The 27,808-nt window shown below is 31.6% G+C and overlaps 4 protein-coding genes and 1 pseudogene across 7 annotated transcripts; 4 read left to right on the forward strand and 1 right to left on the reverse strand.

The window, feature by feature from the left end:
* Window positions 1-5,800: 5,800 nt before the first annotated feature.
* LOC111305455 (putative glucan endo-1,3-beta-glucosidase A6) lies at window positions 5,801-8,021 on the reverse strand. Of its 2 annotated transcripts, none has more exons than XM_022903023.2 (3): window positions 7,629-8,021; window positions 6,239-7,537; window positions 5,801-6,147 (listed from the first exon to the last, which is right to left on the reverse strand). In XM_022903023.2, the coding sequence occupies exons 1-3, from the start codon at window positions 7,684-7,686 to the stop codon at window positions 6,110-6,112; spliced, it is 1,395 nt and encodes a 464-aa protein (XP_022758758.1). In that variant the 5' UTR covers window positions 7,687-8,021; the 3' UTR covers window positions 5,801-6,109. The 2 variants fall into 2 exon arrangements, with proteins under 2 accessions (XP_022758758.1, XP_089606337.1); XM_089750211.1 differs by having other exon boundaries at window positions 7,661-8,016.
* Window positions 8,022-10,889: 2,868 nt separating this feature from the next.
* Window positions 10,890-13,149, forward strand: LOC111305456 (pentatricopeptide repeat-containing protein At3g25210, mitochondrial-like; annotated as a pseudogene).
* Window positions 13,150-13,277: 128 nt separating this feature from the next.
* On the forward strand, window positions 13,278-15,618 carry LOC149512852 (peptidyl-prolyl cis-trans isomerase FKBP15-1-like). 3 transcript variants are annotated; one of them, XM_089750212.1, is made up of 6 exons: window positions 13,278-13,434; window positions 13,612-13,661; window positions 14,156-14,218; window positions 14,800-14,890; window positions 15,022-15,126; window positions 15,321-15,618. In XM_089750212.1, exons 1-6 carry the CDS (start codon window positions 13,368-13,370, stop codon window positions 15,407-15,409), a joined length of 465 nt encoding a protein of 154 aa, XP_089606338.1. In that variant the 5' UTR covers window positions 13,278-13,367; the 3' UTR covers window positions 15,410-15,618. The 3 variants fall into 3 exon arrangements, with proteins under 3 accessions (XP_089606338.1, XP_089606339.1, XP_089606340.1); XM_089750213.1 differs by having other exon boundaries at window positions 13,303-13,434; window positions 13,554-13,661; XM_089750214.1 differs by having other exon boundaries at window positions 13,323-13,434; window positions 13,562-13,661.
* Window positions 15,619-18,509: 2,891 nt separating this feature from the next.
* LOC111306462 (peptidyl-prolyl cis-trans isomerase FKBP62-like) lies at window positions 18,510-22,478 on the forward strand. The gene is made up of 13 exons (XM_022904316.2): window positions 18,510-18,781; window positions 18,883-18,969; window positions 19,670-19,930; window positions 20,037-20,111; window positions 20,211-20,291; window positions 20,382-20,576; window positions 20,674-20,766; window positions 20,856-21,031; window positions 21,114-21,236; window positions 21,325-21,471; window positions 21,556-21,683; window positions 21,824-21,944; window positions 22,065-22,478. Exons 1-13 carry the CDS (start codon window positions 18,598-18,600, stop codon window positions 22,113-22,115), a joined length of 1,722 nt encoding a protein of 573 aa, XP_022760051.2. The 5' UTR covers window positions 18,510-18,597; the 3' UTR covers window positions 22,116-22,478.
* Window positions 22,479-24,307: 1,829 nt separating this feature from the next.
* LOC111306165 (small ribosomal subunit protein eS8-like) lies at window positions 24,308-26,688 on the forward strand. Its single transcript, XM_022904072.2, has 5 exons — window positions 24,308-24,446; window positions 24,588-24,660; window positions 25,467-25,797; window positions 26,181-26,350; window positions 26,445-26,688. Exons 1-5 carry the CDS (start codon window positions 24,443-24,445, stop codon window positions 26,524-26,526), a joined length of 660 nt encoding a protein of 219 aa, XP_022759807.2. The 5' UTR covers window positions 24,308-24,442; the 3' UTR covers window positions 26,527-26,688.
* The last annotated feature ends 1,120 nt before the right edge of the window (window positions 26,689-27,808 follow it).

Raw genomic sequence — 27,808 nt, forward strand, 5'->3', positions numbered from 1 at the left:
ATGTAAATGGTATTTCAATATTCATATTAAACATTAAGAAAAAAAAATTAGTGATGGGATTCTCCAACATGAAGGCATGGTTGATTTGGTTTGTTCTGATGAGCATGGTGGTGGTGAACCAAGTGGGTGCAGCTGGGACACCGTTAATCAATCCAGGGGTCCTTGACCCTTGCAAAAGACCTGGAGGGCCATACCCGGGGTGTCAAACTGACATAAACAGCCCTCCCCAGCAAGTTAACCCCCACCACCGTGGTTGCTCAAAAATCTTTAGATGCCGAACTGGCGATGGCAATCAGGGATAAACTGATAAAACGTAGTGGAATCTGTCTCTCCATGTGAAATAAGGGCCTCTGGATAACAATGCAGCAGCTCTAATGTGTTTTTAAAACAAATTATATTAAGATTTCATTTAATTAATAATGGTACTTTTTGGGAGAATATGTCCAACTAACAGCAATGTTGACGTCAGGTTTTGTTTCCCCAAATACGAGTTCATGTCCACTTGCCCGGCTGGACTTTTTTTTATTAAATATTATATAAACTTTTATTTTGATAATTATATTAGAGGTATTATCGAGATTTGTCTTAATTTTTTTAATGATTTTAAAAGTATATTCTCTCTTGATTCAAAATTTTAATTTCAAAATTTTCCTCACAAAAATTGAATCTTAATTAACCAAATATAAACTCATCGTTGAGTAACTAAATTAATCCTTAGATACTATAATAATATAAATAACAAATATATATATATATATGTGAAAATGATTAAATTAATTACTATCTATGATGAACATGGACTTCCCCTTCAAGGTCCAAGCTTGAGTTGGTTTGGCTTAAGTTAAGATTCGCAATTTGCCATTGTATTTGTTGGGACACCAAGGCGTTTTGCGTAAAATAATTTGTGCATTGCTTTTTTTTTTTTCCAGATAATTGATTAGTCAATGAAAATTTATTTATTAATCAATGAAAAATAAAATGATTTTTCTAAATATTATCACAATGATTTTTTGAAAAAGAAATGTTTATGAATAGGCTTACTTATTAAGATGATGAGTATAATTTTATTCAACTCCAATATTGAATATAATTTTTTAAATTCAATCTTAATTTGATCATACCTAAAATACTATTATATTAATAAAATATTTTAATTAAAAATTTTTATATTTTAATTTAAATATTCTTATAATTCTACTCAAGTAAGATTTTAGATATGATTGTTTAAATATTCTTATAATTCTACTCAAGTAAGATTTTAGATATGATTGTTTAAATTCGGACTTAATTTCATATTATCTAAAATATTATTATATTAATAAAATTATATTATTTAATTATAATTAAATTTTTAAAAATATTAAAGTTTAAATATTTGTATTTTGTATATTATTAAACATTTTGATAATAAATATTATTATACTATTCTAACAATACATAATAAATATTAATATAATAAATAATATTTTTAATTTAAAACATATCATTTTATATTTTATTGACAAATGTATTTATATTATTAATTTAATAATAAGTATAAATAAATAATACTTTTGGTATGATTTAATAATAAATACTATAAACATTAAATATAATTATTTTAATATTATAAATAATTTTAACATTTGAATAATAAATATTACTGTTTTTAATATTATTATATTAATAGAAATAATGTTGTAAGAATAATAATACTATTTTGAATATTTTGAAATATTAACATAAATATGAATAAATAGTTTTGTTTTAAGTTTTTAATATAAATATTATTATTATTAAAATACAACTATTTTCAATATTTAAATAATAAATAATTGTCAATATTTTATAATTATATAAAAATTTATTTGAATAAAAAATTAATTAAAAGAAAAACAACCGAAATATCAAAGAATTTCTATTTTGGGATCAAGTGACTTCACCAACGCTAACAATTTGAATGCTTTATATTGGTTATTGTCAAATGTCTGTCATTTCTAAAAAAAACAAACAATATTCCTGTTAATTTTAGGATCTAAAAGACAAAGAGATCAAGAAAAAACAGCAGCTAAAATAGCTGAAATAGGTTTTTTTTTTTTTCTAAAATGGCCTCACGGTTTCACCGCCAATGGTGGATAAAATATGCAGTGAAAGAAGTTAAATATATAACATCTAAAATATAAGTAAATGTGGAACGTACTAATGTTAGATTGAAATCTTGAAAAAAGAAAAAAGCAAAACAAATATCCCACTTATTTAAGCCATTTTCTAAATTTGATGTCGTTCAAAACCAATATATATGTGATATTTCAATATCCGCATTAAACATAAAAAAGAAAAGTCATGGGATTCTCCAATATTAATGCTTGGTTAATTTGCTTTGCTCTAATCAGCATGGTGGTGGTGAACCATGTGGATGCAGCTGGGACACCGCCCATCAATGAAGGGGTCCTCGACCCTTGCAAAAGGCCTGGAGGTCCACACCCCGGATGCCATCCTGACAAAAACAGCCCTCCCCAGCCAGTTAACCGCTACCAGCGTGGTTGCTCAAAATACTTCAGATGCCGTGGCAGTCACGGATAAACTGATAAATGTGGTGAGATCTGCCTCGGATTAAAAGTCTATAACTCTTTGTAAGATAAGGGCCTCTGAATATTAATGCAGCAGCTCTATAATGTATGTGTTTGATAAAACGACGCCGGTGTGATTACGTAATTTTAAAATAATTAAGGTTTCTTTTTATTAATATTTTTACTGTTTATTTTTTTGTTCCATTATTATCCTCCAATCCAATTAACTTTTCCAGAGCCAGGATCCATAAATATTGATCTCATAAACAACAGCGATGCGGAGAAATGAATGGGCATTGGCCGTCGTTCGCCATTATTGACAGGGCTCCGAACCTCGACTGTAACATCAACCACCAACAACAGCGTTAAGAGGTGTTCATAATTCAATTATAATTGAATTAATTGATTGAATTAATTTAATTTAATTAATCGATTAATTATTAAATTAATTTTAATTAGTTAACAAAAATAATTTTTAAAAATTTTAATTTTTGATTAATTAGATTCAAAAATTAAATTAATTGAATTAATTAAAATTTTAATTAAAATATAACAAAAGCAAAATAAAAAATAAATAAAATGAATTATTTTATTTCATCAGTGGTTAGAATTTCTAATATAATATATTGATTAAATAATTTTATGTAGTCTATTTAAAATATAAAAATTAAAAGTTTAAAATATAATATAATTTAAATGTATTTATTATTCGGTTAATAAAAAATTAATTGGACTAATCAAATTTAATTTAATAAATTAATCTTTAAAATTAATAATTTCAATTAGATTAATAAAAATAAAATAAAATAATTTAATTAATTCAATTTTAAATAAATTGATTCAAAATTAATTATGGAAAATGTGTACTTTGCCCCTTTAATCATTAGTGCTCCAAATGCATATTAACCTGGAAAAATTCACCGTTGATTTCCCTGGAAAATGTACAGTCAATTTATTCAGTCTGAGCTTATTGATGCTCATAAAATCTCGTTTACAATTATCATTCAAATTCAATTAAAGGTTCACGCAAAAATTGAGCAACTTACTAAGCCTCGACCTGCCCGTTTGTAAGAGATATTTTTCTTCAAAAATAAAATTATTTTGATATTAATATTTTTCATTTTAAATTTAAACTTACATAAAGACATTAAATAATTTTATTAATAAAACAACAATCTTTAGAGCTAACGAGGTCTTAGATTAGTGGTAAAAAAAAGTCTTAAACTCTTAAAATCTCAAATTCAAATCTTATATTATATTGATATAATTATTTAATTATATTTTAATTTGTTAACTGATTATTTAATATGTTACATAAATATAATACTCGATTGCTTAAAAAAAACTGGAGTCTAAGTCAGGCTTAGGCGGAAGGTTGAAGACATAGCCCATTATGAAGTAAGGTTCGGAACTATGGGCCTGGATGGCCTGGCCCTTTGTATCTGTTTTTCTTTTTAGACCATTATTTTTTGCTCTAGTTACGAGGAAACTCTATAAATAGTTCTAAAGAGGTAAAATTTGATCGGTTTTCCCTATGAAAATTTGACTAAGTAGCGAATACTAATCACATTTTGAAATTCGAATTTACATTGATGATTTCTAATTAAGACAAATTTGTAGAGAGTTTTCTTTGATAACGACCAATGCCAGAAGTTTCAACCAAAACTGCGCCATTAGGTGAGTTGTCCCATCTTGGCAAAGAATGGTTGATTTTCCTCGAATGCATCGCAAACCCGTGATATTGCAAGCATGCATTTTTATCAATTTTACTGTAATTAATGAATGATGACCCCAAAAGAAAAAGGTTTGTGATTATTTTGGGTCAACCATATGATGGGTTTAGAAGAAAGGTCAAGGCCCAAAGCATGCGCATGCTTTTGTTGCCAATGCTCAAACGTGGGAGCAGCAGAGGCACTGTCTCTGCAGGCTTTGTATCTCTACCACAAGTTTAATTCGTACATCATTCTCGGTGAAATACGGGAAGGTAAACCAAATGTTCCCCTGGTTTTGCTTTGGTCTCATATATTTGTTTTGGTCTCATTTAATTTAGGCAAACACTAGACCTCACCCTCGCTGCAAACAAAAAGCCAACACAGGAAAAGGTACAGACTAAAAGGTTTTGGAAAGGAGAGGAATCTGTCCAACCACCATACACTGACTAGAGACCACATTGCATCAATATTGTACATGTCATGTCCCAATTTAACACCCAACCCAAGCAAACTTCCTCATAATTGTCCATGTCATGTCAATTCTAAAGCTGCTTTTAGGCCACATTTTTATTACTTTCTTCTTTGATCTTACCAATTGACAGATGAAAAGTGGGACTACTAATTATCACACTTTGTTAAAAAGTTTTTATAATGTACTGATGTTTGTTAGATCTTTGGAATTCGGATGACTTATGCGTAGCATGCGAAATCCTAGTTTGGAGTAAATTTATATGGTTTCTTTGAACTCAACTCTACCCATTTTGTTGCTGTACCATTTGATCTCATCCGCTATGAACAAAGGAATAGGCTTGAAAGGAAGCAGAAATTGAGAAAATTCAATCAAAAGAAGGATCATGGATGCTTACGCTATGGCAAATCTCAAACTTGTGTGAAAAAATTTAGTTTTTTTTTTTGTGTAAAAACTTTTAGGAATAAAAAAATTTATCCTATCTTTAAAATAAAAATAAATTATCAATTTACAAATAGATTTATAATTTTTTAAGACTTTTTAAATTTAAAAATTATCCATTAATAAAAAATTATAAAATTTTAAATTTAAATATTTTTTATTTAAATCTTAAATTTTAATCGTCAATTTTTATTTTTTATCTTTTATTTATCATCCTATTTCTGTCACAAAAAGAGAAAAAAAAAAAAACATATAGAAAAGGAGTAGGGACAAAGGACGGTCCATAAATTAATTGTCAGAGTGGTGTGACTGCTGAGAGTGGGATGAGGATGACTCATGACTGGGAATCCAAGCTGAGCAACTTTCATAAAGAGAATTACAGGAATAGCTGGCCCCAACAATCCAGCACCACTGCTACCTACGACCAGTTTCTGTAGGAAAAAGAGGTGCCAACAAGCTAAAGGTTTGAAAGATGTAGCAATCCTCGTAATTAAGCCCTCGTTATCTATCCGTTGGCAACAGGACCCATGTCATCTCTCAAAAATAAAGAGCCACACCAACCGAATACAAAGGCAATTAGCCGTTGTTGAAATGATGCTTCCTCATATATAAATTAATGGAGAACAGCAAACAATAAATTTCAATAAATATTAGTAATGAAGAACTACATTGACCAAAGCTAACATTAACAAATGAGAATGATTAGCAACTAGAAGTGATTTTGAGTGCCCATTTTACTAAACCTGAAATTATCCAATCTCCTGGAAATTGCAAAAGACAAAATCAGGATTGGCCAAAAAATAAAAAGACAAAATCAGGATTAAACTAGAGAGGTGTGTGTGCCTTCCCAGAGGGACAGGCCAAAACAAATTACTATATTATTATTTTTAAGTATCTTACTCCCTCTTCAACACAAATGAATAAAAAGGGGACCCAAATCAAAGCGTCACACTTGGAAACTTACAGTGTCCAAAACCTGAAAAAAAAAAAACGAAAAATAATTAAAAACAACAAAACATTTGACAAATCTCAATATATTATCATTAAAATAAAGAAAATAAACTTACTTGGATTCTTAGCCGTCTGAGTAGCCAAGCCGTTGAAATAACAAGTCGCCCCAGCCGTTTTGAGCTGCGACCAATAAGAACTAAATGCGTAACTCGCGTGCCAAGCCAATGAATCCGGTTTGAAGCATTCCTTTCCTGGTTGAATCGGGTCACAAGTCTTGTTCCCCTGCGAACATGCGTACGATAATGCCGAACCCAGCTCACTCGCATTAACTCCTCGAGCCGCCACGCACCAAATCTTCCCCTTATACGGCTCATTATTATCTGGCTTCGGCAAAGGCTCGAAATCCGAATCCGGAGTCTCCCCACTCAAATCGATCCCGTATACATTTGACCCGTTAGGATATAGCAACCCGAAATGCCGCTCAGTTCCCGGACCCGGTTTCTGGTTCTCATTATAGAGAGCAAATATGAAAGAGGGGAGAACCCATCCGGGTCTTGCCGGCGTGCCTATCGCGGGCTTGGCGGTTAGTTTCTTGATAACATTTCGGTTGTAAGTAGCGGCATTGTAAATGTTGGCTCCGATTTGGTCGATATCGCCGACATTGGGCCAACCAGTTTCGGCAATCCAGATCCGAACATCGGGGTGCCCGAGTTTTTTCATTGCGAAAACAACCGAGTCAACCATCTGGTCAAACAAATTAGTGTAGGTTAAATTGGATACCGGGTCGGTGTATTTTATGGTTCGGGATTCGAAAAGGGCATAATCGAGATTAATGTTTTTGGGGTCCATGGACCAAGGGAAATAAGGGTAAACATCGAGGAAATAGAAAGATTTGGTCCGGTTTAGAAACTGTAACATCGGTTTAACAATCGGATCGGCGATATCAGATCGGAACGTACCGTTTGAAGGTGGAAATGACGATTCCAGGACATCCATTGCCATTGAGGTACCGACTTCGATTTTGTTGAGGCCATAGGTTTTTAAGGAATTTTTTATTTTTCGCATGGCTGGTACGATGTTGTACCAGATTTCTTTAGGGGAACTGCTAATGACTTCGTTGCCAACGAGGAGATATCGGATTTTGGTTTTGGAGTAAAAAGGGACGACGTTGGATTCGACCCAAGAATCAGCTAGCTTTTGATTGGTGGAGATATTGGTTATGATCTCGTTTGGAACCATGATCGAGACCTGGAGATCTGTGTCTTTGAGAGCATTAAGAATGTCGGGATTTGCATCGTAGATTTTGACACGTTTGGCTCCGAGGGATTGGATTAGCTTAACTGATTGTTTTGGAGATGGTAGATTGTCCCCAAGTTGACCGTAGTTTATTCCCACTTGACTTGAGATCTCACCACCTGAAAGAAAAAAAAATCAAATAAAGATATATTAGAACCTCCCCAAAACAAGTAAAAATGACTTATTTTTTGGTTTTAGAAGAGAGCTTACTCGAAATGGAAAGCAAAAGAAAGAGGAAATACAGAGAAAGAAGACCCATATTCAGCATCTCTATCAGATGCTTCTTCCTTAGGTTGATAGCAGAAAAAAAGGATGTCAAGGAGAGAAAGATTGGATCCTTGATGAGTGAATAGGAATTGATCAAGATGGTGAGATGCGTTAACGACAATGCTTTATAGGGAGTTGAACCAAAGCAGCGGCTGACGAAATTGTCGTCAAAGGTTGGGTTTGTTTCAATGTGTACCGGAGACCCCAGTGTAGGTGGGAATAATGCTTTTTTAATAGACACTTTACTTTACCTTTGTGGAAGGCAAAATATAAAAGAAAAGAAAAGAAGAAATGATAAAGTGATTCGCAGATAGAAAATCAATTAATAAGATCGGTGAAGTGATATTCAAGGAATTAAAAAGTCGTAAATAAGACATATAAGGTAGGGTCTTTTATGTGATCTATTATTAGCTTTTGTTTAGTTTCCAGGAAAAGTAGGAAAAAGCAGAAAGTAAAAAAAATAAAAAAAAAAAGAGATGGTGACTCGGAAAAAAAGACCCTGTCCGAGAAAGAGCAGATAGCCGTTTGGGGGCGTTTGGCTTCTCCACATATAAAGCAGCTGTCCTTTGTTTGATGTTGCTGTATCCGTCTGACTCAGAAATGTGTATTCACAGTACATTTTTTGTAGCTTTCCCTACAAGCCCATAAATCCTACAAGTAGATATTAAGGGGGGTTTTATAAACGATATTTGGATTAGCATTAGCATCCAGGGCAGGAAGAAACGTCATCTCAAATCAACTCTGTCTATTTATGGCTTGTTCTCCATTTAATATTGTTGGGGGTAGTTTCGCATTTTTGGTTTTTTTTTTCTAGCCAAATTCGTTCGCTCCAATTATGATAATAATAAAGAGGCAATGGACCATTGACAGCGACGCAATGTTTTCTAGGAGGGAGAAAAAAAAAACCTCATTTTGCGCAAATGGTGTTAATCTAGAGCTGTCACTGTTGTAAATCAAACTAAATTAGTTGTGATTGATTATCAAAGCTTTGGAATAATCTTCCTTTAATTATAGGATGAAAGGATAAAGGATAGAAAAGAGTTTAAATAGGGATAAAGAATATGCAGAGGATGGATGAAATAAAATGACAGTGAAATTTTACCAATGATCATGCTTAATTCTATCCAATCTTACCAAAACAACAAAAAAAAGAAAAAGAAAAACTTTTCCCATTCTGTTTGAGAAAGCAATCGAATAAAGAAGGGTAGTTTAGAAAGTTGCTTTACCAATGGCGTAAAGCATAAAATGAAAAAGTAAAGCAACTAAAATTTTTCGAACTGTGGGTGAGTGTTGAATTAAATAATAAGAGAATGACGCAGTAAGACTTTCATAATATAGTAATATAATTAGCTTCAAAACAAACAAAGGCTAAAATGAAAAACATTAAATTTGTGCTCCATCTAATATATTTGTTTGGTAATTAAAACAATGGCCATCTAACTTGCATAGAAGTTTTTTTGAAAAGTGGGAATTTCATTCAATTAATTTGCAAAATTACAATCATTAACATGGGAATAATTAATTCATCTTTTGTTAACAAAATTTTATATTTAATTCAATTGATTTATATATTTTTAAAAAATAATATTTGTTAAATTTAACATCTACAATCTTTTTATTTATTTTATAGAAAAAAAAAAGGAGTAGAGGACAGTTCCTTCCAGCCAAAGTAAGGGGATTCTTTTTTTTTATATATATATATAAAATATAGAAAATTTTACTACTATGCAGCATCCATTAGTAACTCAATCCTTCACCTAATTAACCACATTATCTCCAATCTCCAAACATCAATGGGACAATGTATTAAGAGCTGATCTAGCCAGTCCAATAACCTTGGCTTGACAACACTTTAGAAAATATATTTTGAATAGAAAGACTATTAACAGTTAATAATCCCCCTGTAAAGGTAATTGTTCTTTAAAAAAAAGAATAAGTCCCACTCTAAAAGTTAATTATTCTTTCAAAAAGAATAATTCACTTTTGCTCTCACTAAAGAAAGTCTTTCAAACCGAACATCACGGTATCTCCAGGGCTAGACATCAAAAGAGAGTAAAATATTATAAGCTGACATCAAAACAGAGTAAAAGAGATATTAACGAGATGAAATTTTGTATGAATTATATTAAAATAATTAAAATATAAATTTTTTTATAAATATAAAGATTATTTGCATTATTTGATAATTAATTTCATTCAATTATATTATTATGTTGACAAAGTGAATGTTACATTAATAAAGTTAATGTTGCATTGGTAAATTCAACCCTTACATTATCAATACAACAATAATGTTAATAATTTTAAAAATAAAAATACGATGAAATTAATAATTAAATTAAAAATATTCAATTAAGATAATACGATAATTACATTTTTATGAATTATAATAAATGAATTAAATTTCAATTTTAATAAAATATAGGAATCATTGTTTTGATCATAAAGCTAATTCAATTCAACTAATCGGTCTATTTTGTTCAAAGCTTAAGCCAATGCAACTTCAATTAACTTAAAAATTAATGATAATAACTTAAATTGTTTGTTTCATTTCTCCGGTAAATGATATCTTTGGAAAATTTTTAAAATATATATATGATTTTGTAAACAATTGATCTTACTTATTTAGAAACTTAACCTAACTCAAATATGAATTGATTAAAAAAGTTAACAAATTGAATCCAGTCATCTCGAAATTTGCTTAGCCCACTCAACTCGATTGCCAAGCCTCACTTAAATTTTGCCCTAATTGAACGAACACTAGCGAGCAAGAAAGAATATGCAAAGCTTCTAGTCCTATGCGTTTATTAAGCAGTATCGATTAGTTTGTATAGATTTGAAGGAAAGTAGATACATTTAGATGTATATATTGTTTTGGTTTTTTATTTTTGTATGTTTTTAATATTTTCATTATTTTTTTCTTTGATGACATCTTTATTTGTTCACAATTTCATCCAAAAAATAATATATGTTTTCTGAATTAGGTTATTATTTTATATTTATTTAATTTATTTGAGATTTGAATATTTTAGATATTAAATATTTATATTTGTATATAAACATATAAGCGTGTATAATCAAAATGCGTTTGTATGTGTATGTATTTTTGATAGACAAAATATTAATTAATATCCGAAAACCTGAAACAATACACCAAAACACGTTAATACTATCAATACCAAAATAAAATGTACACCCAGTAATATAATACTAACCCTTCAGTTCTAATATCTCTTTTAGAAGAAAAAAAAAAAAAAACCTTCAAACACGACACTCCAAAGTGACGTTCAAACAAATCAAAGCCTAATCCGGTTAAAAATTATTATCAAGTCTAGCCCATACCAAAGGCGTAGTCTGGTTAATCAGTAACGTCAAGCCTAGCCCATCAAAAAAAGAGCTGGCTCCAATGCTCTTACTTTTGGGCTCGGATTCACATAACAGCGACTGTCAAAGCTACTGAATGGTTAGCTTTTCTTGCTTCACGATTCCCATTCACCCGCTAAAACCCTGAAATTGAATATGCCTGTAGCCTTCCATCGCTTGCTCACCTTTACTTTACAGAAACCCCCCAAAAACCTCCTTATCTCAATCCATTTCACGCACCCTATACTCTATCACGGCCCCTTTTCTAACCCACCCCAACCGTCTCAAAACCATTTCTCAACCTTCTTCCTTCCGGGAACCCGAACCCCTCTCGAGACCCAATTCGAAACATGGATCCAAAAGCTCAAACACGGATTCACCCCCACTGACGTGGAGGCAGCGCCCGACCCGACGCTGATCTCGCCCTCGACATCTTCCGCTGGACTGCCTTACAGCGCGGGTACAAGCACACCGATGCGACCTACCTCACCATAATAAAACTCCTTATCTCCGCCAAACGCTATCGCCACGCCGAAACCCTAGTCGAAGAAGTGATCGCCGGAGCCTGCCCTATCAGTGTCCCTATTTATAACACCATAATCCACTTCTGCTGCGGCCGTAAGTTCCTTTTCAAGCGCGCGTTTGATGTCTACAAGAAAATGCTGAAATCAGATGATTGTAAACCCACGCTTGAGACATTCGCTTAATTGTTTAATGCTTTGCTTAGAAGATTTAATAGACAAAATGTTTGTTATGTATATTTGTAGTCTTGCGATGGAGCAAATGCTTGAGGATGCTGTTGATGTCGTTTCTGACATGTTGGGGAGCTCGATGGCACCGGATTTGTTGACTTATAACGCTGTATTAGTAGAGTTATGTAGGGGAGGGAGGAGTAATGATGCTTTTGAATTGCTGGAGGAGTGGAAGAAGAGGGATTTGTCTATGGGCCAAAAGAATTACAGGATTTTGGTGAATGCATTGCATTTTAAGAATCGGGATTGAATTTTCTTCTCTGGTCTATGATGCAATATTTGTCTCTTGTCAGAAAATGCAGTAGTTCAAGCTGTCAAATCAGATTTGAAGCTGCCAACTTGTTTGTACAGCTCCACTTATGAAAGTGTGATGCTGAATTGATTCATGATCTTTTGAGGTTTTTCTTTAAATGGATCTACTTTTAAGTGTGTCTATTGGTAAGAGTAACTTCGCATCAATGTGGAGGAGAAGAGGCAGGGAAGACGTTGCTCCTGCCCCTGTTTAGTTGATGGAAGTCACATTGATACTTTTTTCACGGGGAGGCTGCAAAGTTATAAGACTTTTGTGTTATCCAGGAACAGAATTTGCTATTCATCACTACAACTATCCGAAAAGGCCAAGTTTCCTTGCAGCCAGCCGCAGTGGCAGTGCTGGTGTCCATTGTCATCTTAACCCTGATAACATGAAGGGCAGTTTTGCTTCTTGGTGGTGTGTCTAAAATGTTAATTGAACATTAAGTGGCTAGTCGCGACATTTTCACTGATTAACATTTAGAAAAGAGGATGATAACATTGAACATACAGTGTCTTACACGTGGAACACTGTCATCTATCGGTTTAGATCAAATTCTTGGTTAGTCAATCATGCGAGCAATTTGAATGTTTTATCTGCAACAAATGGTGTCATTGCATTCTAATGTTTTGTTTTAATATATAGATAGTTGTGCTCTCATAAAGGTTGGGGGTTTTATAAACAAGATTTGTTTGTGTTTTACACTGGATGAAGATTGGTTACTTAATAAGACTGATTGTATGCGGAGGGAGGCAGCTTCTGAATCCTCCCGATAATTAATGAAAGTTCCATTATACGGTAGAAATTAAATCTGATAATTTTAGGCATAACATTTTAAATTATTTAAAAAAATGCATAAAAATGATATGATTTAAAATTTAGTTTGATAAAAGCTAAAAAAATAAATTGTGTTTGATATGTCAGTGTAAATTTTTAACACAATAATTTTTATATTTTATGTCACGAAACAAACAGAACGTGATAAGGGTTTGGTAAAAATGCTTTTTTTTTTTTTTTATAGATTTTTTAAATTATTTTTCTTAGATAACTAATGAATTCACCAGACAGCTCCCTAGTAAAACCCAAAAACAAATAGTAGTAACAAAAAAACGGGCCCTAACATAAAAATAAGGCCTCGAATGAAATCCAAGAAGAAGACCATTTCAGCCCATTAGTTACGTATGTCCCTTCTGGTTTGTTCATAAAAATCGAAACCCCAAAATTTACAGACTAGTCAAGAGAGAGAGCGAGAGAGAGAGAGACTTAGAAACAAATATGAGGTTCAGCTGCGCGTTGAAGGTGGCTCACATTCTGCTTCTTCTGCTGATCCTTTTCACATTTGGTAAGTTTTTAATCCAATCAATTTTCACTCATTAATTATACCGTCTCACTCTTTCCAGATCTGATTAATTTTTAAAACGTCTTTTGTGTTTTGATTTAATCCTTATTTTTATTTTTAAGCAATTTAGGTTCCTTACTTTTATGATTGGTTTCTTCTTTCTACACTTCAATTCTTCAGCGTATGCCAAGAAGTCATCCGATGTTACCGAGCTCCAGATCGGCGTCAAGGTATTTCTTTAAATATGTTGAAACATTTTTGTATAACTTTTACAATGATTTGATCTGAGGTAAATCGAATGTTGTCAAATGCGTCTCTCATTAGCTTTAATATGATATTGTGGTTTGGAGAATTTTATGGCGTATATATACATACATACATACATATATATATATATATATATTCATTCTTCATGGGCATGGTTTCTTTAGGGCTACCATTGATTTTTCATGGCTATTTATCTCTGAGCATGGAGTCTGTTACTTTGCTTATAGAATCACAAGAAATGCAGATTTTAAACTCTTAGAATGAGTTTTTACATTTTACCTTTTAATTGGGTAATTGTAATGTCAGTTTGAACCTTGCCTGTTGTTGTTAGTTGGTTCATGCTGTTAGAAATTGTTGTATGTAGAGTTAAATGAGTTTCTAGCTTCTTTTTTTTATTTAGTCCCCTTTTATCCTTGCTTGTGATCTTATTATCTATTCTTTTCCCACTTTTTCACAGTATAAGCCCAAATCATGTGAATTTCAAGCTCATAAAGGTGATAGAATCAAAGTGCACTATCGGGTATGTTAGCTTCAGCTGAATGTTTAAGTTTTGTCCTATATTGTTTGACCCTTAGACAGAAAATAATGTATATTTGATTGTGGTTTTTTTCCTGAACTATTGAGAAACATTTAGATCATTGTTTTGAAACTCGCTGCTTGCTCCTGAAACTTGGGTTGGGGATTTTGAATTTGAAAGTAATAAATGAGGAGCTAAACATTTTTGTGATTGCTATATGTTATCTGGTTTCAAATTCTCGAGAATGTTTGTTTGTTGGATTTTGAAAACAGAAGTATCGTTTACTAATTTTCTATGTATTTGTTTAAATTTCATATGAAAGGGCCTTCAACTTGGATAGTTTTGTTGGCATTGCTTATTGTGACTTATGGTTGTTTGTAATATATTTTTGATTGTGCCATTATTCCAATTTCCAATTCATTTTATTTCTTTTTATTAGAAAATGGTTAAAAAAACACAAGCAAATGATTAGTCATGTGAATTTTGTGGTTAAGAATATGTTGCCGTCAAAACATTTATGGTTAGAATTAATTGTATACTACCTATGAGCCTTGGTTGACACGTATTATTATTCCTTTTTGCAGGGGAAACTCACTGATGGAACTGTTTTCGATTCCAGTTTTGAAAGGGGTGATCCCATTGAGTTTGAGCTTGGTAGTGGTCAAGTAATCAAAGGTTTGTTCCCCAAACAACCACTCAAGCTTTTTGGCAAGACTCAGACAATGGTTCATTTGCTTTATGACTGGATTGCTGGTTGTTGTATTGCATGGAGTTGATTGATGCTTGAGAAAATATGCTGTTTGCAGGATGGGATCAAGGACTGTTGGGGATGTGTGTCGGTGAGAAGCGGAAGTTGAAAATACCTGCAAAGCTTGGTTATGGTGCACAGGGTTCACCACCTACCATCCCTGGTAATTCCTTTTTGTCTGTTGTTCTTTAATGGTTGATTGAACTACTTTAATGCCTTAAGTTGGTAATGATAAACAGTTGTTCTACTTGTCTAATTGAATGACTGATGTTATTAAGTGAAGCTGCACTACATAATTGCATCAATCTTTGCTTTATAAGAAAATATGACAAATATGTGGTTTTGCCAAACTTACAGGTGGAGCAACACTAATATTTGACACAGAGCTTGTTGCAGTGAATGGAAAGCCATCGAGTGGGGGGCATACAAGTGAGGATGAGCTATAGTCACTAAGCAGAGAAGCAGCAGCTTTTATCTTTTACGACACGTCTGTTCTCCTTTTTTAAAAATACTAGCGATGGTAACATCACCAGGCCTTGTGGCTAGGATTTAGAAAATATGTTCTGGTAGCTTTTTTCATAATCAAATACTATTTGTTGTTACTTTATTGGAGAAACTAATTTTTTATTTAGAATGGTTATTCGTGGATCATAAACTTGATGATCTTAGGTGGGCAGATGGTGCTGAGTTTAAATTTCCAATTACCTTGTGGCTGGAACAGCAACATTTTGGTAAGAAGGAAATGGATTATGATAGGAAAAAATGTTCAACGGAATGGTTAAGCCACGAATAGAGAAGTGGGTTTATTATTATTATTTTATGGAAAAGAGAATGAAATTATAATATTTTGTGCCTGATCAACAAGTCATTGAATTTTGTGGTAGTTGTATTAGACAGGAAGTTTAGTTCATGGACAGATAAAAGTAGGCCCAGACATGTATAAGGACGCCCATTTAGCCGGGAGACAGGTGCTATCCAAAACCAGGTCAACTATCACGACCAAGTACTAATAATGTTTTCAACAACCAAGTGTCAAGTGTTTTCCTACTTCCTATGGTAGAGATGACGTTTCAAAGAACGATGACCAAAAGTTAGTTCTACTACTAGTATAAATGTGTAACATTTGTTGAACAAATTAAGATATACTATCAGTACTCATAAATCATGTTTAATTTGAGTTTTTATAATAAAATTTTATTAAATTGATTTATTATTAATTTTTATTTAAAAATGGCGATGAGTATGTTAAATATGAATCCTAAGCTGCAAAAAAGGTTGATTTATGTATATTCATAATAAACTTATTAAACTTATCCAAGGATCAAGCTATTAATCCAAATTCAAATTTTCTTTTAATATTTGAAAATATTTGGATAAAAGAAACTAAATCCAGTGTTTAGATTAAAAAAAAAAAAAAACATATTTGAAAAATGAATAGGATCTTAACTTTAGAATTTAAGATCACTTTTTTAATTATATAATATATAGCATTATTTTATATTTATAATCACATCATTCCTCTGACATTATTCCTATTATAAATAGTTTAATGGCAAATCATGCAAGCAATCTCAACACTCACGGAGAAGCTTCCCATAGTTGATTTGGCAAATGACTATGGTTTGCGGTGTGACATCTCCATGAAATTCTGGAAGCTCGTTCGTATTATTATCATTTATTTTATTAAAAAATTATTGATTAATATAAATCTAACATAATTCTAGTTAAACATACAATTTTTTTTTTTAAATATGTCACATGTCAACTTTATAAATAAGCTATTCTCTTGTTTAAATTTTTTTTAATTTTTTTGATTGTATAATTCCACAAATTAATTTGACATTGTAACTTACAAATTAAAACTCTACAATCATCAAAAGAATGTTCAAAGGATTTAATTTCAATAATTATCGGTTTCTTATCTCAATTATTACAATTACTCCACTCATAGATAGAAAGTGAAAATTTTAATTCATTAAATCCAAAAATGATAAATCTCTTCCTATTCTTTATCTATTTATTTTTTATGTAAATCTATTTAACGTTGTTAATTTTCTAAAAAACTTTATAAGAAAACTTTGAAAAAAATTACTTATATTTTATTCTTCAACTTTCGTATAGAGTTTGCTTCTCTAAATAAAATTCGCCTAATTGTAAGTATTTTTATCATTTTATTAACCTCTTATGATCTATTGATGACTATACTCACAAATTTACAACATCTTTTTGCATAATGCATTAGTTAAAATACTTAAGTTACAAATTCAAAAGGTATTAAAAGAATTTGATAATGAATTTGTTGATTTATGCCATAAAATTTTCAATTCATTTTAGCTTTTATTGTTCACAGTGGATCTCACATTCGGTTTTAGAAAACTTAATATTTTACAAGATAATAAAAATAAGTATATACAAATATGTTTTAGTGTTTTTAATTAATATTATTGTTAAATGGCAGCAACGTGCGAGATATTACCTAATTAAAAGCTATTTATAATGTTTTTATTTTTTAAGAATTTAATTTTGATAAAAAAAATCATAAAAGTTATGAGACACAAGACATAATATATCACTAATCAAAATCATGTTTAAATGATATTTTCCTGAAATTTACCATTATATTTAATTTTAAAAATCAAAATGTAACAAAATTATCAAATATTTACTATTAAACTATTTTAATTATGTTATTTTATTTAAAAATTTAATAAAATTAAAATACAATAAAAAACAATATTAAGCTAATATAATAATTTAATGATTAAAGGATATAAAACAATTGAACTATAAATAAAAATATCTAAATTTTTATTTTTATTGTAATTAATCGATTTCTCAAATATTTATTTACATCTAATTAAATCCTTATTTAGATAGAAAAAATTAACTTTCTTAAATTTTTGTCAATTATAATAATATATCATGTGACATCAAAAAATAGATAAAAATTTATCATATGATATAATTAATGTAAATGAAAATTAAATTAAATTTTTTTCTCTTTTTTTTATGCATTTATCTTTAAAATATTTTTAAAGATTCAATTAATTATAATTCAAAAATTAATTGATTAAATTTTATTTATTTAAAAATTTAATTAAATCAAAATTAAAAATTAAAAACGTAATTAAATATAATATAATATTAAAAACAAATAACTTAAATTATAATTCAAGAATATTTGTATCATTTGGCCGAATATGATTTCGGAAGCCTGGACAAGGAAGCAATACCTTGTGCCCCTTTAAAGCAAAGAACATGCGTCAGAAGCTGGAACCTCCGATGACTAAACCACGCTCGAGAAACAACCAATCAATCAATCAATGCAATCTTTTTTTACCCACTAAATAAAATAAAATAAAATATTTCAAAATAAACTGAGAAAATTCTGGAAGCATCCTGAACTTTCAAAAACTATCAATCAAACACCGATCAAGTTTCTGCCCAAACCCACCCTTTTTGGAAGCCTCTAGAACCCGCACTTTCTCCGCACTCTCTCCGTCACTCTTCTATAAAAGCCCTTTTTTCCTTGCTATCCTCTTCCTCGTTTCTCAAAGGTCCCTATTAACACTCTTTTTCTCAGTTTCTCACGCGCTACACTCGCTCTCTCTTTCTCTAGATTCGTCGATTAAAAATGGATGAGGATTTTGATATGCCGGTGGCGGAGAATATGATGAACGAAGATATAGATCTTCCAGAGGAGAGTCCCATTTTGAAAGTCGGAGAAGAGAAGGAGATCGGAAAGCACGGCTTGAAGAAGAAGCTTGTTAAGGAAGGCGAAGGTTGGGATTACCCTGAAAGCGGCGACGAAGTTGAAGGTATAAATATATTCTACTATAAACAAGGAAATAAAGAAAGAACAAATAAATTCTTCTGTTTCAAAAATGTTATGGATTCTGATTGGCTGTTATTGGTGCAGTTCATTATACGGGGACGTTGATTGATGGAACTCAGTTCGATTCTAGCCGTGGTAGGGGGACTCCTTTTAAGTTCACACCCGGTCAAGGTAAACGAAGATCGTCTCTTTCTGTTTCGGAAATTTCTGAATGTAATTTTCTCAGGTGTACATTGAATTTGAAGGAAAATGGTGAACTTAATCTGGAAAGTAGTAGTTCAATTTTAGCGTTTTGCATTATTAATAGGCATTAGTCCAAAGCATTGATTATAAATAATATTCACTTTAATTTTGAGTTTGAGCTATTAATTAGGTTTGTTTTGTTTCTTTTCCTGGAAATGCATTTAAAATTTTGGAACTTATATTAAAACGATGGGGAGTTTCTGAAATTATAACTTTTGTGTTCATGCTGTTCAAATCTTTAACTATGAATGCATGTTTGGAGCTTGCTATATTTGGAATGTAATAAAGGCATTTCTTTGAATCTTTGTGTATTTTCGAGTAGATATTATTAATATCTGCTCATTGCTTTTTATGGTAATTAATTTGGTCTATTCAATGAGTTTTTGTCTTTTGATGATATTATGCTAATATATTATGGTTGATTGGGGCGCAAAACCTTTGTGAAGTTCAAGATATGATGGATAGTTAGGATCCCTAAACCATGAGGAGGATGTAACATTTGAGTCCTTTGTTGTTAAGTTTCTTCATAGCGTTGGACTTTTAGGGGTCCTCTTGTAGAAGCAAGAAACTCTGGTGAAGAGGCAGTTTTCTTTAATATTATATTTCTGCATTCTGTTTATGTTTGCAGGACAAGTTATTAAAGGATGGGACGAAGGTATTAAGACAATGAAGAAAGGTGAAAACGCTATTTTCACCATTCCTCCCGAGCTGGCATATGGTGAGTCTGGCTCACCACCAACCATTCCTCCTAATGCAACTCTCCAGTTCGACGTTGAATTGCTATCTTGGACAAGTATCAAGGACATTTGCAAAGACGGTGGGGTATTTAAGAAGATACTTATTGAAGGAGAGAAATCGGAGAATCCAAAGGACCTCGATGAGGTGCTAGGTACATATTATAATCTGTTCCTTCTTTTAATAATAATAATATATCAATGGGAGTGATTGTTTGAATGAGCTAGGTTTTAATAATGGGTTTTGTATCTCGGATGCAGTTAACTATGAAGCTAAGCTTGAGGATGGCACAGTGGTGGCAAAAGCTGATGGTGTGGAGTTTACTGTTAGGGATGGTTTGTACTGTCAATGCCCTTTTCCTTCATCTTATTTCCTTCTTAATATGTTAACTGTAATTCTTAAATACAAGTGATTGCTTTTTCCTCTTTTAACAGGTCATTTTTGTCCTGCATTGGCAAGAGCTGTTAAGACAATGAAGAAGGAGGAGAAGGTACTTCTTACAGTGAAGCCACAATGTAAGTAATTTTCTCTTTATTCTCTTAGCATGAATGTAAATATGCTTGGTTCTCATTTCTGATGCTTAACCCTATTTTATTACGACAAAGATGGCTTTGGTGAGAAGGGAAAGCCAGCCACTGGTGTTGAAGGTTTAGTGCCTCCAAATGCCACACTCCAGATTACCTTGGAATTGGTTTCATGGAAAGCTGTGACTGAGGTCACTGATGACAAGAAGGTTACAAAGAAGATCTTGAAGGAAGGAGAGGGATATGAGCGCCCAAGTGAGGGAGCTGTTGTCCAAGGTTAGTGTCTAATTATGGGAAAAAGAAATCAGTTTTCCCCAATACAACATACTAAAAAGTTAGTTATTGAATGTATTTTTTATATACCTTTTGGCAGTGAAATTGATTGGGAAACTGGAAGATGGTACCATCTTCTTGAAGAAGGGTCACAATGAAGGAGAAAAGTTGTTTGAGTTCAAGACAGATGAAGGTATCTGAAGCCTCTATTCCTTCCACTACTTTCTTGAGTCCAGTTTCATGATTTTAGCTGAACTGCCACTACTTGAATTTTTGTGACAGATCAAGTCATTGATGGTCTCGATAGAGCTGTGATGATGATGAAAAAGGGTGAGGCAGCACAGCTGACTATTGCACCTGAGTATGCTTTTGGGTCATCTGAGTCGCAGCAGGAGTTGGCTCTGGTACCCCCCAACTCAACTGTATACTATGAAGTTGAGTTGGTATCATTTGTTAAGGTTAGTGGACTAGTGTGCTTGTATCTTTAAAAATTATATCTGGGAATATGTTACAAGTGGTTTTAATAATTTGCTTTTTCAGGAAAAAGAATCATGGGATATGAACACCCAAGAAAAGATTGAAGCTGCTGGTAAAAAGAAGGAAGAAGGAAATGTATTGTTCAAGGCTGGCAAATATGTGAGAGCTTGTAAGAGATATGAGAAGGTATACAATGCTATGCACATCTTGGCTTGTGAAAGTTTCAGTTTCTGCTTTCGAATACCTTGTGATTTATAGGTGTTTGTATATGCAGGCTGTTAAATATATTGAGTATGATTCTTCCTTTGGTGAAGAGGAGAAAAAGCAGGCTAAGGCATTGAAGGTTGCTTGCAATCTGAACAATGCTGCTTGCCAATTGAAACTGAAGGATTACAAGCAGGCTGAGAAGTTGTGCACCAAGGTTGGAAAAATCTTCATAACTGCAATCATAATTTTTAGCTAGATCGTGTAGCAATGTTAATTTATGCATGTTATGCGCATGCAGGTTTTAGAAATAGAAAGTGCAAATGTGAAAGCCCTGTATAGAAGGGCTCAAGCATACATCCATCTGGCAGATTTGGATTTGGCGGAGTTTGATATCAAGAAAGCTCTTGAGCTTGATCCTGATAATAGGTAATATGCCTTAATAGGCCTATGCGCCCTACTAGAGCTCTAACTCTTTATGTCAACTGTTAAGAAAAAAAATTGTTTTTGCCTGTCTGCTATTTTTAAATGTATTCTGTAATGATGTGTTTATTGTTGTTTGACACCAGGGAGGTTAAGCTCGAATACAAAGTTTTGAAAGAGAAGATTAAGGAGTATAATAAAAAGGAAGCAAAATTCTACGGCAACATGTTTGCCAAGATGAAAAAAATGGAGTCTGTTGATTCCACTGTAAGTGTTCAATTGCCGTAGAATTGAGAACTAGTTGGGCTGTTTCTACGGCATCTTTTATTGGTTTTGATTGTTATTGCCTAATGAAGTGATTGATATTATTTACGTTTGATTTGGCAGGAATCAGCAGCCAAGGAACCTGAGCCAATGAGCATAGATAGCAAGGCATAGATGGAGATTAGGCGGAGCCCGGAGACCTTAACGAATGAGACGCCAAAAGAGAGTTGATGCCTAGTTTTTATGGTTTTAACTATTTTTGTTTTATTTGTAGGACAACCTATCTTTGACACACACAACTTGAGTTGTAATGAATTGTTCTTTGTCTGAGGATTGTTTACACTAAAAGAACTCCGTTTATTGGTGAATTGTTTTCAATATAAGGGTATGCCCAAAGATTGAAAACTTACCTGATAAGAGCACTGGGGTGTTCATTTTCTGCTAAACAAGATAGTTAAAGAATTAAGTGGGGTTAGGAACCTGGGATGTATTACTCTTTAAGTATGTTTTTGGAATACACGTCGGCATTGGCAGTAATTGGGAACAAATCTAGAGGTATATGCGGAAATGGAAGATTACCAGTCATATGAAAAGATGCTTGAGACTACACCGTAGGAAGTAATAAAAAATTTCAGAAGCTTCATTCTTAGTGGTGAATTTTACATTACTTGTAAAATAGTTTAGTTTGGGGTGTCTTGGATTCCTTTTTCATAAACTCTCTTTTACATGGTTACCCGGTAGATTAACAGTAATATATAATGCATGTTTGGTTTGGTTCACTTGGTGGCTGGCCTATAGAATTTTAATGTTCAGTTTGGTACCAAGAATATAAACTTTTTTATCTTTCAAATGATTATTATTTTTCAGTTATTATTCAGAGACGTGAATTTTATTCAAATTTGATGGAGAGATTCATTTTTTATTTTAATGGGATGAGAATAAGTATTAAATTTTAGAGATAAAAAAAAAGATGGGTAGGGTTGTAACTTTGTTATCTAGTATGGATACGCTGAATAAATAATATAACATTCGATTTATATCTTATCATAAATTTTAAAAAATAAAATTTATTTTTTATTTTAAAAAAAATTATAAATTATGAGATTATTCATATTCATTAAATATTTATAAAATTAAAATAAAAATAAATTTAAAATATCTATTAAATATGATTACAAAAATAAATACAAAATAAAAAATTAGAAATGAGAATAAAAAATACCCTCATCCCATACTTTAACCATTGACTTCTATTATTACTTTTTAAGTATAAATGAAATCTATCAAACTGAAATACCCTCTCTAACAGTAAATGAAATCTATCATAATACTTTCTTTATAAGTTACACATATTTAAATAGAAGCCATAGATATAAAAATTAAACTTGTAAATTTTTTAGGATAAAAATCAAACAATTATCTCTATATCAAAGTATACCAACATTATAAAATCAAATGTAAAAAATATATATTTATTATACATCTTTTGTAGTTAATGTATTTATCAACATATTATACCATAATAATGGCACTTGGTAGAACATTTAATCAAGCAACCATTCAAAGATTTTGTCAATCTTATAAAAAAACATTCAATCAACCAAAAAAGAACCATTAAAAAATCAAACTAAAAAAATATTGGGGCCCACAACTTGGGGACAGAAGAGGCATTAAATAATTTTATAACAGGGTACATTCATAATTTTGTTATTTAGTCTGTCTCATAAAAATTGAATCTTAAAAAAATATTTATTATTATTATTAACAAAAATTATATACTTAAGAAAAAAATTATTTTATACATTATACTAGAGTTGTCAAATTATATAAGTAAGATAAAAAATAACATATTATATTTAAAATATATCTAAAAATATAAAAATAATTTAAAATAAAATAAAACATATCTTAATATCTTAAATCTTTTGTGAAATAAAAAATTTATATTGATAATATATTAAATATTAATTCTTAAATTAAAAAAGATAAATATATTATAATTTGATGGGTATGGTGATTCTATGTATTTTTATTGTTTAAAATATTAAAAAATATATTTTAATAATATTTTATATAAAAATTATATATTATAATTCGTATTAAAATGAATTACATATTATAATTGGTATATTTTTATTGTTTAAAATATAAAATAAATTTGTTTGTTTTGTTAAATTTTAAATTATGAATAATTGAGGTTGTTTATTAATATCCGTTAATTCTAGTGACAACAAGTCAAAATTTTTTTAAATAAATTTTAAATTTTAAATTTCATGAATAAAAAAATATTTAAAAAATTATTTTTTTTATAAAATCTAATTTAATCCAACTCCAAAATAATTGAAGCTCAAAATAATAACCGTACAGACCAAAAAATTGGGGTCGTTTGGTTAGGGTTGCAAGTTACTTAAAAGGTAGCAGATAAATATAGGACAGAGTTAGTGTTTTAGCAGACGATGTGCTGTTAGCGTGAAACGAAAGAGAGCAGCTGAGTCGCCAACATGGGTAGGCTACGTTCTCTCTTAGATCTTTGCCTCTCCTCCATTTTCTCACTTTCCAAACACTCAAAACTGGTACCTCGCTTTTGCTCTTTTCCGCGCTTACTCTTATTTCTCAAATATGTGTTTTTCTCTATCTTTGCCTCAGGTATTTCCCGGGATTCCATGCACAAAAGGCGTGCCACTGGAGGCAAGAAGAAGGCTTGGAGGAAGAAGCGAAAGTAATTTCCCATCTTCTCTTTTCCCTCCGTTTATTTTTTTACATTTACTTTTTTTTCCCTCGATTTCTTGCTTTTTTTTTTTTCAAGTAAATCTGCTATGAATTATGGCTGGAATTCCCCTTTCTCAAACTTTGTTCGAATGGGATAAGATAGATAAAATATTTATTAGTTCTTATCGATACTAAGGCTAAACAATTTAGATTTGTTTTATTTTAGGGGAATCGGACTATTCAAAAATTGTTCGTCATGGATATTATAAATCGAGTGGGATTCTCGTATGCCGAAAAGAAACAATAAATGGAAGTTTAGGTTCAATTCGTTTCTAGCATGTATAATGAGCATCGTATAAGGGTTGTAGAGGCTAATTGTTAGATTCGTTTCTAAATGACAGAGATAGGCATGATTGGTTGCCCATTGGGGTAGGCCTTAGGTGCAAGTCTTGCTTAGCGAATGTGATTCTTTTCGCTGCGTGTGATTTGAACCTAAGACATTTCCCTTTTGGGTATTAAGTGGCATATTTATTTATTTATTTTTTTATGCTATGCCGATGTGAAGCCCACCAGACAGGACATTGGACTCTTAATCCAATACAGATATACTTTTATGTGGGAGATTGATGTGCTCTATGGTCATCATTGGAAGGTTTTATGTTTGAAATCTTTTGCCTAGATGATCTGAGAACCAATTTAGGTTCTTTGGAAGTGTTTTGGGGATGAATTCTTTTGGGAATAGACCTGTTCAATTTCTAGTTTGTTGGTTTGCTTTTATTTAAGTTGTTAATCTCATTTTTTGGCTGCTTTTGAAAGGTATGAACTTGGTCGTCAGCCGGCAAATACTAAGCTCTCAAGCAACAAGACTGTAAGGAGAATCCGTGTTAGAGGAGGCAATGTGAAGTGGAGAGCATTGAGATTGGATACTGGCAACTATTCGTGGGGTAGTGAAGCTGTCACCCGTAAGACCCGTATTCTTGATGTGGTATATAATGCCTCAAACAATGAGCTTGTCAGAACACAGACTCTTGTAAAGAGCGCCATTGTTCAAGTGGATGCTGCTCCCTTTAAGCAATGGTACCTTCAGCATTATGGTGTTGACATTGGGAGGAAGAAGAAGACAGCAACAAAGAAGGAAGCTACTGAGGTAGAAGATTTATAAATGTTTTCTTTTCCTTTCTGAAATTGTTTGGCTGCAGTTCACTTTTCAACTTGATAATACCCTGCATGATATTGTTTTTTTCATACTTTAGCAGAGAAGTAAGTTTGTTTTTCTCTTAGCTTGGCTTTTGCTGAGTATATGTAATCGGCAAAAGGATTATCTTTGCATTTAATAGTCCTATGAAATCATTCTCTTCTCTAATGATACCTTTTGAAAAACTGATACAGAAATGATGCTGGTGTTTTAATTGGGTATGAATTGGTGTTCCATCTTCTTAATGTACATGCTTGTGCTACTAGGCTCCTTTAGTCAAAGCAATTCTTGTGTTTGGGTGGATCATTGTTGTTTCTGCATCATAAAACTGACAGGAAGGGGAAGGTGCTGCTGAGGAAACTAAGAAGAGCAACCATGTGCTAAGGAAGCTTGAGAAGCGCCAGAAAGATCGTAAACTTGATGCTCACATTGAAGAACAATTTGGTGCTGGTAGGTTGTTGGCATGCATTTCTTCCCGGCCAGGTCAATGTGGAAGAGCTGATGGGTAAGTTGGGCGAATCTTAAGCACTTTGTAATTTCTATCATTTTAATGCACTTCTATTCATATTATCTTATTCAATTTGTATATTAATTATCAGATACATATTGGAAGGTAAAGAGCTAGAATTCTACATGAAGAAAATCCAGAGGAAGAAGGGCAAGGGTGCTGGAGCTGCTTAGATGCAGTACTCTCACCAAACGTGATTTTGTTTGCCTTAAATTTGGTTCCTTTGGGGCTACCATCCAACATGTGATACACATTTTTAATGTGAACATTTCACACTTTTTCAGTCTTGCTAAATTGTGCTTTTTTTAAAAATCATAAGTTAAAAATTGTTGTCATTGGCGGTTACGCTTCGCCACAATTTGATTGGATTGATACACGGAGGCCTAGTTTAGCCTTGTTGATAAAAGGAGCTTTTAACATTGCTCTTAAAGGTCATTTTTGTGTTTAAAAATTGCTTTTAACTTAATTTCAATGCTAAAAAAAGTAATAATAATAAGAAAGACTTTTTCGATTTAAAAGCTTGGTTTTGCTGTCAAATCAAAAATGAAAAAGCTACTTCAGAGGGTTTGAAACTCAAATTAGAAAGTTATTCAATGTGTTTTTAATGGAAATACTGAGGTAAAAAATAGTGTATTATCTTATATTTATAATATTTTATTATTTATGTATATTTTAAAGATATTTTAATCATTCATATTTTTTCACAGCAATATTAAACATTTAAAAATTTTAATCATATTTTTTTTACCATATGTTTTAAATGTATTTTTTCAACTAAATTTTTTTTAAACTGTAACAATAATGATAAATTAACCTTTATTAATTAGTATTAGTATTATTTCCCTTGGCGACTTGTTAACTTACTATTGTCAAATTTATTAACATTTAAAGTGATTCAAGTTATTTTAAGATTGATTTAATTTATGTTTGAAAAAATGAATAAATCAATCGAATTATTTCAAGATAAATCAATTTAATTTCTGTTTGAAAAGATAAATAAGTGATTTGACTTGTCTTAAGGTTTTTCGAGAAAGACTGAAAGATGAATTGGATCGGATACTTGAATGTTGGTAGGAGGAGAAAGGTTTTTTAAATGGAATAAAATTATTGTATACATGAGGATATATAAATATATATATATATATTCTGTTTGGTTTTGGAAGATTATTGCTTGGAGTTCAACAGTCACTCAGTCTCAGCTGACATAGCAAATTGGCTTAAAAAATGAAAGATTGTTACTTGGAGAAACGATAATTGCTAATGTAGTGAATAGAGTAGCAATTGCGTCCCCCCCCCCCCCCCCCCTCCCTCCCGGGGGAAAAAAAAAACTATTTTATGCTATTTTAATTTTTTAAAATATATTGTAAAGCAATTTGATAACTTTTTAATTCTATTTCAATAGGAAGATATTACAAAAGTAATTACCATGTATGTACATATGTATCAGATAATTTT

This window comes from Durio zibethinus, chromosome 21, assembly GCF_047325235.1.
Source record: "Durio zibethinus cultivar Kanyao isolate XHJ-2024 chromosome 21, ASM4732523v1, whole genome shotgun sequence".
In the NCBI taxonomy this organism is placed as follows: domain Eukaryota; kingdom Viridiplantae; phylum Streptophyta; class Magnoliopsida; order Malvales; family Malvaceae; genus Durio; species Durio zibethinus.

Coding starts and splice junctions, on each gene's coding strand:
- LOC149512852 (XM_089750212.1), top strand. CDS start 13,368: ATGAGGTTCAGCTGCGCGTTGAAGGTGGCTCACATTCTGCTTCTTCTG. Junction 14,219..14,799: donor GAATCAAAGTGCACTATCGG/GTATGTTAGCTT, acceptor TCCTTTTTGCAG/GGGAAACTCACTGATGGAAC. Junction 14,891..15,021: donor TAGTGGTCAAGTAATCAAAG/GTTTGTTCCCCA, acceptor TGCTGTTTGCAG/GATGGGATCAAGGACTGTTG.
- LOC111306165 (XM_022904072.2), top strand. Junction 25,798..26,180: donor CAAAGAAGGAAGCTACTGAG/GTAGAAGATTTA, acceptor TAAAACTGACAG/GAAGGGGAAGGTGCTGCTGA. Junction 26,351..26,444: donor CAATGTGGAAGAGCTGATGG/GTAAGTTGGGCG, acceptor ATTAATTATCAG/ATACATATTGGAAGGTAAAG.
- LOC111306462 (XM_022904316.2), top strand. CDS start 18,598: ATGGATGAGGATTTTGATATGCCGGTGGCGGAGAATATGATGAACGAA. Junction 18,782..18,882: donor AAGCGGCGACGAAGTTGAAG/GTATAAATATAT, acceptor TTATTGGTGCAG/TTCATTATACGGGGACGTTG. Junction 19,931..20,036: donor GGACCTCGATGAGGTGCTAG/GTACATATTATA, acceptor TCTCGGATGCAG/TTAACTATGAAGCTAAGCTT.
- LOC111305455 (XM_022903023.2), bottom strand. CDS start 7,686: ATGCTGAATATGGGTCTTCTTTCTCTGTATTTCCTCTTTCTTTTGCTT. Junction 7,538..7,628: donor TCTTTTGCTTTCCATTTCGA/GTAAGCTCTCTT, acceptor TTTTTCTTTCAG/GTGGTGAGATCTCAAGTCAA. Junction 6,148..6,238: donor TCAGACGGCTAAGAATCCAA/GTAAGTTTATTT, acceptor TTTTTTTTTCAG/GTTTTGGACACTGTAAGTTT.